At 43.1% G+C, this 12,481-nt stretch overlaps 1 protein-coding gene and 1 pseudogene across 2 annotated transcripts in view; one reads left to right on the top strand and one right to left on the bottom strand.

Annotated features, from left to right (window-relative positions):
* Positions 1-2,301: 2,301 nt before the first annotated feature.
* Positions 2,302-12,481, top strand: part of TMED10 (transmembrane p24 trafficking protein 10) — a 44,974-nt gene continuing 34,794 nt past the window's right edge. The window contains exon 1 of one of the 2 annotated variants that reach the window (XM_033407606.2): positions 2,302-2,750. In XM_033407606.2, the coding sequence (XP_033263497.1) occupies positions 2,526-2,750 (225 nt within the window). In that variant the 5' untranslated portion in view covers positions 2,302-2,525. The remainder of the gene's footprint in view (positions 2,751-12,481) is intronic. The other variant, XM_004262253.4, reaches the window with a different exon arrangement.
* LOC117196620 (aurora kinase B-like) lies at positions 9,817-11,349 on the bottom strand (annotated as a pseudogene).

Genomic DNA, 12,481 nt, shown 5'->3' with positions numbered 1-12,481 from the left:
ATTAGTACCTACATTTTGGATACATTATGGATTAAATAAATTTGTTTGAAAACAGCTAAGGAATAATGGAAGAAATTTGCTGTTAGACCTTCTGCTAGGAGCTAAGGAATTAATCTTGCATTCATTGAACCATTATTTATTGTGCCTTCTAAGTGCCAGGCACTATTTTAGATTCAGGAAATAAAGCAATGAATAAAATAGACAAAAATTCCTGCCCCTGACAAAACAGATATCCTAGTTAGGGAGACAGATCAATAAGTGTGATAAATAAGTAAAATGTATGCAGAAACTAGATAGTGATGAGTACGAAGGAGAAAAATATAAAGGAGGGAATGGGGGACAGGAAAGAGCTGGGGGCCAGGATAAGCGAGAATATAGAACAGGAAAGGACTTAAGAGCTGTGACTGCGGAAAGTAACTCAATTTCCCTAAGTCTCAGTTTCTTCATCTGTAAAATAATATGTAATAGCACCTTTCTGAAGATGGTTCAGGCCCTCAGACTGACTCTGTCACTTTTAAACTATGGGACTTTGGGTACAAAATTTCTCTGGCCTCTCAGAACCTCAGTTTCCTCATCTGTAAAATCAACAGATTTCCCCAGCCTATGTCCCATGGGTTTTGAAAATGCCAAATGAGATCATTAATATTTGTGAAAATATTTTAAAACATATAAGCTATTATTTAAATGTAAGAAATTTAAAGAAAACACACACACAGGTATTTTATGGGTTGCAGATCTCTTGCTGATGGTCAGCAGAGCCTCAGGACTGAGAGTAAACAATGAATTAGATAACGGCTTGGTTCTGATTCCCTGCACTGGCAGGGAAAAGGCCAGTGCAGATTATCAGGATGTAGTGAGTAGATGAACAATCATATCTTAGATCAGGGATAAAATAATCAAACTAAATGTTCGTAAGTAGACACCTCATAAGGTAATTATTATATGACATTTGTCAAATTTTAAAATGCTTTACAGCTCCTTTATGTTTGTTCTTGTTTTGTTTGTGGGACTTCAGTTCCAGGAAAAGACTGAAAGAAGTTATAAATACAGAACAATTATTTAATTTACTAAGAACAGACAGTCCATCTTCTGGGTATTTCTGTAGATGCTCAATAAACATGAATCAAAGTAGATAATTCTAAACATAGGCTGTGGAGTACTCCTTTTTTATCTTCCTATTTTCTTGAGCCCTGAATATTTGATAGCATCCCCATAATGGTTTGTTAAATCAATAAACATGTCGGTATGCATGCATGCTATAGTGTCTGGCACACAGTAGGTAGTCAGTAAATATGTGTTAAATGAAAGCATGAATGATTACCATGTAAATTTTCTTACTATAGACTAGTCAATTTGATCCCTAAAGTAATTTAAACATTAAAAACACACCAATACTTGCTTTCCCTGCATAACGCTTATCTGGTAAACTGCATTAGGTTCATCTCCCACAGTGGGCTAAAACAAGGTTTTATTCAATTTAAATACAGAATCCAAATTTAGCTTGAATAGTACCTAGCAGAGTAGGTGCTCAATGTTTGCTAACTAAGATGCACATTCAGAAATCAGTTATTCCAGGGGGACTTCCCTGGTGGCGCAGTGGTTGAGAACCTGCCTGCCAATGCAGGGAACCCTGGTCTGGTTCGAGCCCTGGTCTGGGAAGATCCCACATGCCGCGGAGCAACTGGGCCCGTGAGCCACAACTACTGAGCCTGCGCGTCTGGAGCCTGTGCTCCGCAACAAGAAAGGCCGAGACAGTGAAAGGCCCGCGCACCGCGATGAAGAGTGGCCCCCGCTCGCCGCAACTAGAGAAAGCCCTCGCACAGAAACGACGACCCAACACAGCCAAAAATAAATAAATAAATTTATTTTTAAAAAAAGAAAAGAAATCAGTTATTCCAGCCCAAATACCCGGCTCAGGAGCATGAACTGGACACCTCCAGCTCACATTCACCAGGTGACCTCTACCCCTTCTCCGAGGTTCTGGCCCCCGCTCGCCTAATAGCCAAATTAGAATCTTTTCTCAGCCTCTCGAAGTCTTCCTCTCAAGTGCTCAATGTCCCAGTTGTCACCAAACCGCTGCGACAACGCACCCTCTGCCCCACGTCCGGTGCTCCTGGGAGGTTGGTGGGCGGGCCCAGAGATGGGCTTTGTGGCTGTTTCCTATTGGGGCTTGGTTGCTATGGTATCACCGACCTTAAAACTCGCGGGCGCTACTTCCGGATGTTCAAGGAGAATTGCTTCCTGGGCTGCCCGTACTTGCTATGGTCCACTGGGCGGTCACAGAGCTTAAAAAAATGAAACTTTTTCCGGAAGCTTCTAGAAAACCTCATTTAACCACTTTAATTTGAAGGCATTACGTGGTATCATACGCCTTCTTCCCTTTAAAAAGATTCACTATACATTTTTCATCTATTTGCCAGCCTCCAAAATGGCGCCGGCGGCATTAGAAGGTCAGAGGTGAGCTACGTGATCCCTCCCGGTTCCGGCGCGATAGAGGCCCAGGGTGGTGAACAGTCTCCGGCACGATGTCTGGTTTCTCTGGCCCACAGGCCCAGCGAGGCCCTTGCCCGTTAGCGTTGCTGCTTTTACTCCTGCTTGGCCCCACCTCGGTCCTCGCCATCTCCTTCCATCTGCCTGTTAACTCCCGCAAGTGCCTCCGCGAAGAGATCCACAAGGACCTGCTGGTGACGGGCGCGTACGAGATCACCGACCAGTCTGGGGGCGCCGGCGGCCTACGCACCCATCTTAAGGTGAGGTACTGGGTGGGGCGGGGAGAGAAGACTGAAAGCGTCGGCGAGGTAGCTGAGGACCCGAGAGTCCGGCGGGCGGAGGCCTGGAGGGCGGTCTGGCCTCCCGGAGCGCGGTCTGGCCTCCCGGAGCGCTAAAGGGCGAGCTGTCGAGACCGCCCCCTCACCCCGCTTGTTGGCTGTCGCGGGGCGGGGCTGGGCGCCAAAGCTGGGAGCCCATTGAAGGGCCGCCCGGCCTTGGCGGATGTGGTGACAGCTGAGCGGCGACGGCCTTGACTTTGGGTCCTTGTCACGGTCCTATACCTGTTTTGGTCTTAGGTACCTTGAACTGTAACTAGGGTCTCCAAAGAAGTCTTTGGATGCTGATTATGTGTAGGGACCGGCATCTTAAGACACATGGATGCCTGCAGGAAAACGACGGAAGCACTGAAGCTTACTGTGAATAACAAAAAGCTGTTATTTCTTGAGCATCAGCTGTGTGTCAGGTCCTGTGCTACTGTACACATATTACCATTTAGTTCGTACACTACCCTACAAAGTAGATACTGTTAGCCTCATTTTACACACGAGGAAACTGAGGCTCAGAGAGGTAGTAGAACATATTGGTGTCAGAGCTGGAATTGATTCTTAGTTTGGGAGTTAAGTAAGGTGACGGAAAAGTGCTGCAATCTTATTCTCTTTTTGTTTTTTATTTGTAATTCCTGTGATTGGTTAAAGTCGATTACTGGTCACAAAACGGTTTCAGTCTCTAGTCCTTTCCTTTTTGGTATCCCAGAGTCTGGACTTGGCCAAGTTTTCAGTAAATTTCAGTGATACTCTTGGATGGTGACAACTACTACTATAGTGCCGTTTGGTCCCATATTACATTTAGGATGACCGGGCCTGATCTTTGAAACGTTAATATAATTTGATATGTATCAAGATTCGATTGTATTTTAGGTAATTTTATTTATTTACTATAAGCACGTGGTTTTTGTTTTTAACAGAATGGGTCTTGAACTAAACAGGAAGAAACATTTTTACATTTTAATAGAGCTTCAGGTATAATAAGACCATAATTTATTTTTAAGGTATTGGAACCCAGTAGTGGTAACAGATGCAGTTTATATAAACTTTATTTGAGAGATATAAACTATTTTCAGTGCTGTTGCACCATGAGCCAGCCTTTTGTTATTCTCTTCAGATACCAAACACCTTTGGCCAAGAAAGAGATGATGGCATAATTTTATATGCTTAGATACAACATTTTGGGGGTCGTGCTTCTGGCTCTTCAAAGGATGTGTAGTGCATAGAATCAGAGAATTTGAGCAATGAGAGTTTACTCTCATCTTTAGTGTTGCCCCCTCTGATTTGTACTTAGTTTTAAAACCCTCCCGTGGCTGACTATTCTTCATCTGGTAAAATGTAAATTTCCCAGCGTACTCTGTAGCGTTCTTCAAGACCTGTTTCTGAAGCTTTGTATGCTTTGTCACTCCTCACTTTGCATTTTACATATGAACCTCCCTGAACAGTACCCTAAACTCATTTATTTTCATCTTATATTGTAATTACTTATATTTATATCTTGTCTTCCTCATTAGACTGTTAGTATCCTGAGGGCAGGAATTATTTTCATGTTTGTATTTTTCAGAATGTCAGGCATACTGCCTTGCTTCTAGTAAGCACTGAATACAGAAAGCATATAGTGTAGCATAGTCTTATGGGAATTACATCTGTATCCAAGGCTGCTGAAGGGACCTTGACAGCAGGACTCTGTGCATCTACGCACTAGCATTTTACCATCACACAGTTGCTCTCCCCATGTCTGCTCTGTTCTCTTGCCACTAGCCAGCTTAATCGGACTACTCCTGGGGTCCTTAACCTAAACGCCAAGTAGGTAATGTAAATGAATGAATTGGGCCAGCTATAAGAAAAACAGTGGTGATGTTAAATGGGAGATAATTGGGAGTAGTGGAAACTGTCAGTTTGGAGTAGCCAGTATTCATCTCTTGATGAGGGCCTGTTGCCACATCTGATTTTTCAAATGAAGCCAGAAATCCAGATTTTTATGTGAAAGCTCCTGATTTTAAAATGTCACCAACTAATTCAAATCAATTTTGGCATTTGTTTATTTTCAGTTTTATAGAGAAGAGTGCAGTCAGTCCAGTGTGTATACATTACCCAGATTCAACAGTTATCAGGTTTTTGTCACACTTGTTTCATCTTAACTATTTCTCCCTTCTCATTTTATGCTGAACTGTTTTAAAGTAAATCCTAGATATCGTGGTATTTCAGTCCTTCATACTTCAGGATGAATCTCTTAAAAATTATGAACTTAATCACAATGTTATGTGACTATAATATACCTCGCAAAGTTAACAATAATTCCATAATGCCATCTAATAATACCCAATTCATATTCAAATTTCTCCACTTGTCTCAAAAATATCTATTTAAAATTAATTTGTTGTATCACTCAAGTCTCTTTAATCTGTAGCAGTCCACTCTCCCTCCCCGCCCCCACCTTTTTTATATGCTTGAAATTGTATTGTTGGAGTCAGAGGTCCTTAAATCACGTCCTACATTTTGGATTTGTCTCTGCTTCCTTGAGGTGTCATTTAACGAGTTCTTTCCCCCATATTTCTTGTAAAAGGAATCAGCTGTAAAGATGTAACTAGATTCAGGTTTATCTTTTGGTTAGGTTACTTTAAGGGTGGTATTGTGTACCTCATGTGGCATCACGGCAGAGCACACAGTACTTTTTGTGCCCCTTAGTGCTGCGAAGATAGATCAGTGGGTTCAGTTGGGTGTATTAGTGTCCAACTGCTGCTATAACAAATTCCCATGAACTTAGTGGCTCACAACACACATTTATCTTACAGTTCTAGAGGTCAGAAGTCCTAAAATCAAGGTGTCAGCAGGACTGTGTTCCTTCTGAAGGTTCTAGGGGAGAATCCATTTACTTGCCTTTTCCAGCTTCTAGAGACCACCTGCATTCTTTGGCTGGTGACCCCTTCCTCCATCTTGAAAGCCAGCAGCATAGTATCTCCAAAACTTTCTCTTCCTTTCTCCCACCCAAACCTGTCTCCCTCCTCAGCTTCCATCATCTCATCTACTCTGACTCTGCTGCTTCCCTCTTTCCCTTATAATGACCCTTAATTTAATCCACATCTGCAAAACCCCTTTTGCCACGTAGGGTAACATATTCACAGGTCTGGAAATTAGGCTATGGACATCGCTTGGGGGTGGGGACATTATCCTGCCCACCAAGATGGTAACAGCCCGAAGCCTCCAATGTAAAACTTCCAATTAATCTTTCACTTAGGAAGCCATTGATGACTTATGTAAATTACTTGTTTCATTAAGGTTGTGAAATGATGATTTTCTAATTGTTGTTCCTTTCATATTTGTTGTGGAATTATTAAAGAATTCATCACTTGAGGCCATTTGGTTACCCTAAAATTTATAATTCAGGAAGGAAAGTCGGGGTAAGTGCAGAGTTTATTCCTTCTTATTGACAGTTTTCGGAGTAAGGAAGTTGCCCTTGTCATTTCCAGTGTAGTCTGAAGAAGGTTGTTTTTGTTGTTTTAAGTATTATACTGAGATCATTTTTTATTGTTGTTTATTTCAATTTTTGGAGTCATTGTTTTAGTCATTTGCATTCGTTCTCTATGCTCACTTGTCTCTTTGGCTCCTGTATCCTTTTGACACAATCCTATTAGGCTTTGATAGCTGCCCTGTTGTGTGGAACAACTAGGTGCCGAAGGCTCATCTTTTGTATGTCAAACCCCTGACCTGGATGCAGCTATTCCTCCAAGAAGTTGTGGTTCCTTTTTGTGAGAAATGGTATTTTAGAGACCGTTAAGTTGGGTGTCATTTTTAACAGTTTAATATATTGTGCAGGCCGCAGACCTATCTGTGGTTTGATCCCACTCCTTAGCATAGTTTGCAACTTTTTCATAACCTCTGTCCAGTTAGTTCTGCTTTGTCTTAAATTTTGACCACTCGTGGCCCAGACTCTGCCTCAAGGATTCTCTCTATGCATCATTTCAGCTTCTGAGGTGTGACCCAGAGTGCAAGGATCTCATTGGTTCAGCTCCTTTTTTATATCTAAGTCTCTGAACAGCCTGTTGCTTATCTTCTCTTTGGTCATATATCCACCCCTGGTTTAAGCAGCTGTGGTTTGGGTTGAGGTTTGGAGAACTGGGCACTTTCTGAAGTGCAAAACTTGGCCAATTGGGCTTGGCATTTAGTTATTGCTCTAATTGAGGCAGTCTCTCTTAGAAGGATCTTTGTGAGTGTAGTGCCTTGATAGACCTGTCTCGTTCATCATCTTCCTATCAAGGAGCACCTTAATGTCCAGTGAATACATCAGTGTTATCATGTATCACACTGTGTTGTAGTTTTGTATTTACCCATCTCCTCAGGTAGACTTTAAGCTCCTTGAGCAGAGGCTGTGTCTCAATCATCATTGAAATGCCTGTGTTTAATACAGTGCCTGGTACATAGTAGGACTTCAACTTAAGGAATGAATGAACAAATGAATTGACACTGTCCTAGCCTCATCTCTGATCTTTACCTCTTCCTTCCTCTTCACCTGTCTCCTCCTGCCTCTAGCTGTTCTGAATACCTTGCAGTTCTTTGAACACAGTGTTCTCTTAACCTGGACCAGTCTTTGCCTGTACACCCCTCTTGTGTGCTTCCATTACATCCTGTTTGACACAGCTTACTTTGTGAACTCCTTGCTGTCTTATTCATCTTTGTGTCTTCGGTTTAATATACTACGTAGGCATTGTTGTACAACTGAGTTAAATATCTTAGTCTTATTGAGCCTGCATCTGGAGTCAGACAGATTTGGGTTCAGATCCCATCAGCTCCACCATTTAAAGGGTGTATGGTCTTAGGGGAATTACTTAGCCTTTCTCTTTGGGTCTCTTATATGTAAGATGGGGATGATAGACTTCATAGAATTGTTAGAAGGGCTAATGGAGGTGGTTTCTTTAATTGTTCAGGGCCCATTGTGGTGGGCCATAGATGTTGGTACTCTTCTTTCCTGTCTAGTGAATGAAAATGGAATTGCTTATCTGACTCCCCCACCCTATGTCATTGCAGTGACCAGATAAAGAATATTTTAATGAGAGGAATTCTGAGTTTTTGTGATTCTTGCATTCATTCAATAAATATTTATTTAATACTTAGTATATGCCATACATAGCTGGGGTTATAGCAATGAATTGCAGACAAGGTCCTTGAGCTCTAGTGGAGAACAAAGACAAAATACAAGTTAAAAAAAATACACACAATGTCAGGCAGTGGTAAGTACTATAATGAAAAATCAAGCAGTAGGTGGTAAGGCGTGGTTAATGGGGTAAAGTATTTGAGTGGCCAGCGAAGGCCTTTCTGAGTAGAGAGAGAAATGGATTGAAATGATGGGTGGGACTCTTTCCGCAAAGATTTCTCCTTCAGGCCCATGTTGGGATGTGTTTTGTGTTAAGATTTCCAATTGAGGTTATCCCTTCCCTACTCATTTCATAAAATGAGGCTAAACCAGGCTAAATAGTTTCAGATTTAAAGACTGCTGTACAGAATTGAAGCAGGAAGTACCAACTCATCATTCATAGTGAATGTAGAAGTTTCCTCATTACTTCAGGTCCATAATAAAAGCCCGTTGTAGGGACTCAGAATCTGTGAATTGAAAACCACATTTTCATAAAGACTAGATGATACCATAATAATTTAATAGATTCCAGTACCATTTATTATTTAGAATGCTTGTTAATGGTGAAAATTGGAGGATGAATTAATTTTAGGGGATGAGATGAGTTAGTTATTGCCTAAGGGTGATTTATGTTTTGGAAATACAGAAAGAGAGAAAGCAATTGTGAGGCGATGTCATAATCATCACTGGAAAGGAAAGAAAAGCCTACTGGTAATTTAGATCACTTATACTTTTTTTAACCTCTTCCAAATAATCTTATTGGTCTAAGGTTTATTTTCATTGTCATTCTTCAAGAGTGCTGTTGCTATTAATAATTCATTTTGCTAAATGAGATTATCTTTTATTTGGATATTACACTCAGTTATGGTCCCCGTGTTTCCCAACTAGCTTACAGATGAGAAAGCCAAACAAGATCATTTGGAGAGTTCAGCCTTGAGTCGTACGCTTATCACAACTTAAGCATAAAAATTATCAAGAAGGATCTTGGCAGTTGGGAAACCATTGGCTTATAACATTTTTTCACACTAAAAGCTGTATGAAAAGAGTGTTTGTGTGTGTGTGTGTGTGTATGCTATAGCTTTTTATTAAATATAAATTTATTTATTTACTTATTTTTGGCTGCACTGGGTCTTTGTTGCTGCACGCGGGCTTTCTTTAGTTGCGGCGAGCGGGCTTCTCATTGTGGTAGCTTCTCTTGTTGTGGAGCATGGCCTCTAGGCGCGTGGGCTTCAGTAGTTGTGGCACACGGGCTCAGTAGTTATGGCTCGTGGGCTCTAGAGTGCAGGTTCAGTAGTTGTGGTGCACAGGCTTTGTTGTTCTGTGGCATGTGGGATATTCCTGGACCAGGGATTGAACCCATGTCCCCTGTATTGGCAGGTGGATTCTTAACCACTGCGCCACCAGGGAAGTCCCTATGCTATAGCTTTAATTGATTTTATTTGGAACAGTTACACTTCAGCTCGTGATTACTGTTGTCTGTACTGAGGGCTGATCTTTTTCTTTTAGGAAAAATAATGTCTTTTTCAAATTTACATTTGATGTCTGTTGTCCAGTGGGTTAGAAACAGGTCAATAAATAGATGGTTTAGTACAGAAGGCTAATTGGTACATTAAAATTTAATAATATTAAAATCTAGTTTATTTTTGTATTATATACAGATTTCTAGCTTTAAATTAAAACCTGACTCTGTGTTTCCTTCTCCATAAAAGTTAAACAATATGTTACTTTATTTATTTATTTAGTACAAAAAGCTTCAGCGTTTATTAAATAAAGAGGAGGTAGAAGATAGACGTGGGAACAGGCCAGGATCCCCTCCTCCTAACTACACATATGCAGACATACAGACACAACTGAGAAAATGACAGGGACAATTCAGGGGTCAGACTGAAGGGCAGAGGGAAACAGCACCCTCCGAGAGTGGGCCCGGACCCAAGGGTGGGCTGAGACCTGGGCCAGCGGTAGGCGTTCTGAGGGTTTATGCTTGAGCAGCTTGTAGATGAGCTCCTGGGCTCCTGCAGGCATGGAAGGGGGGAACCTCAGGTCCACCTTGACGATGCACCAATGCATCTCGTTGTGGGAAGGAAGCACTCTCGAAGGGGGGGTTTCCCACCAGCAGCTCATAGCAGAACACTGATGCACCACAGATCCACCTTTTCATTGTGCATGCGCCCCTCAATCATCTCCGGGGGCATGTAGTCCAGAGTGCCACACATTGTCTTCCTCCTCAGGGAGGGGGCGTGCACAGACCAGCCGAAGTCGGCAACCTTCGGCTCTCCGTGGAGCCCCAAGAGCAGATTCTGTGGCTTTATGTCTCTGTGAATCACCTTCTCCCCGTGGCAGTATATCAGAGCATCTGCCAGCTCCTCCATGGTCGTGGCTGTACACTGCTCGTCAAAAGTGCAGCTCTGGGGGCTTCCCTGGTGGCGCAGTGGTTGGGAGTCCTGCCAATGCAGGAGACGCGGGTTCGTGCCCCGGTCCGGGAGGATCCCACATGCCGCGGAGCGGCTGGGCTCGTGAGCCATGGCCGCTGAGCCTGCGCGTCCGGAGCCTATGCTCCACAACGGGAGAGGCCACAACAGTGAGAGGCCCGCGTACCGCAAAAGAAAAAAAAAAAAAAGTGCAGCTCTTCTGCATGTTCTTGTAGAGCTCCCACCGGGAGGGCATACTCCAGAATCAAGGAGATCCTTGCCAGTCATAGAAGTAGCTGTAGAGACGCAAGATGTTGGGATGCTGCAGATGGGCCTGGATTTCAGTCTCCCTGCGTAGCTGGTGCTCCACACCCTCCTTCTGTACCTGAGACTTGAAGAGGACTTGGAGCGCCACGATGAAATGGCTTTTCTTCTCCCAAGCCCAGTACACATTTCCAAACTTGCCTTTGCCCAGAGGACTCCCAGTCTCAAAGTCGTCAATTGGGAAGGAACGCATTGAGAAGTGTGGGGTCCCACTGCTGTTCTCCACCACCTTCTGGACAGGGGCACCTGTGGGCTGGGCATTGGAGCGGCTCATGAGGACAAGTGCAGATGGGGTTACAGGCTCCTTCTGGAGGACTCTCTGAGGCCAGACTGAGCTATCTGCTGGCAGTAGGGCCATGCATAGACAGTCTCCTTATGGATCCTTAGAGGGAAAAGGGGAGGGAACTGGAGCCCATGGCACAGCCCACGCCCCTGGCCACTGGCAAACTGGCAAATGACTGAACCTGCCTCTGTTACTTCATTTAAATTTCTCTTGTTCAACAGTTGTCCCCAGCCTTCTCTCTTTTCAACTGGTCTAGAGAAGGGGGCTGCTTAGAATTTGAAATTGCTGTACATATCTTTATGATGACTTCTGAAGACTGAGCCTAGTTTCTAGGAAAAGGGAACAGATTTATAAAGGTAATCTAGTGAGGTGCAGTGACTTCTGTGTTGTTTCTTGTGTGAATTGCTAACTGGTGGTTGATCCTGAGCCATGGCCCCCAAATGCATATGCAGCCTGGCATCCTGGACAGTAGAGCCCTCTGTGAAATCAGCCAGCTGGCCACAGACCAGAATTTGGGCTCTGAAACAAGCCTCCGACTTGAGGGAGATTGATGTCATCTGCTTTATTCTGTGCCCCCAACCTCATTGTTCAACACAACGTGTGGGAAATCAAGGGACTAGTTGTTAAGAAAGAACAAGGCTTTGTTTGTGCCTGAAAGGGTCACGCTGGAGGTTTTACCGTAAATAACTTTGGAACAGTATGAAAAAAAACATTTGATCTGGCTTCACCCCCGCAGCAGTATTGTTAGGGCAGCAACTGGTCTTTCCTTCTCATTCCCCTCCCTTCCTCCCTCTCTTTCTCCAGCTTTCTCCCCCCGCCCACCCCCGCAACCCCCCAGTTCCCACCCCCCCAGTCAAGTATGACGTATTGCCTATGTTGAGTTAATGTCGTAAATGCTGATAGAAGCAGGAGGAGAGCATCTATCCTTTATCATACCAGTACCTGGAAATCTTCCATGTCTAGGTTTCAGTACTTCTATAAGCCTTCTTAAACTACTTCTGTGCTGTGCTCTGCCATTGCTGAATTGTGTTGGAAATTTGAAAGAATTTAGTGTTGCTAAATGCTGCTTATGGCCTTTCTAAGTTTGACTTTGTTCTGGGTAAAATCTAGATGTGATCCTTTGATTTCAGGGGTGCTGTTGGTAGACTTGGTACTTGCTCTTGTTTGAAAGATCAGAGTAAATTTGTTTTCTGCCCATTAAATATAGCTTCTGGGCTGACAGAGTCGTCCATGTTCTTAGTGTGTAGTACTTGTGGTAGTCTCTTGCAAGTATTCTGATGCTATTTTTCTAGTGTAAAACTACAGCATCTTCAGTGATTTGGTGTTCTTTCTGATTGGACCCCACAGTTTAAGATTCACCGTGAACTATTACCAAATGAAGCGTATAGACCCACAACCCCTGATCATTATATATGCACCCACAGTCCTCTCTTCTCCTCTCCTCACACTTAATGTTATTGGGTCCTTCATGTAGTTTATTACTTATCGGGTAAAACGCTTGCAGGAATTGAAGTCATCTGGT

This window comes from Orcinus orca, chromosome 2 (genome assembly GCF_937001465.1).
Source record: "Orcinus orca chromosome 2, mOrcOrc1.1, whole genome shotgun sequence".
Lineage (NCBI taxonomy): Eukaryota > Metazoa > Chordata > Mammalia > Artiodactyla > Delphinidae > Orcinus > Orcinus orca.
This window is presented reverse-complemented; position numbering and strand designations above follow the sequence as displayed.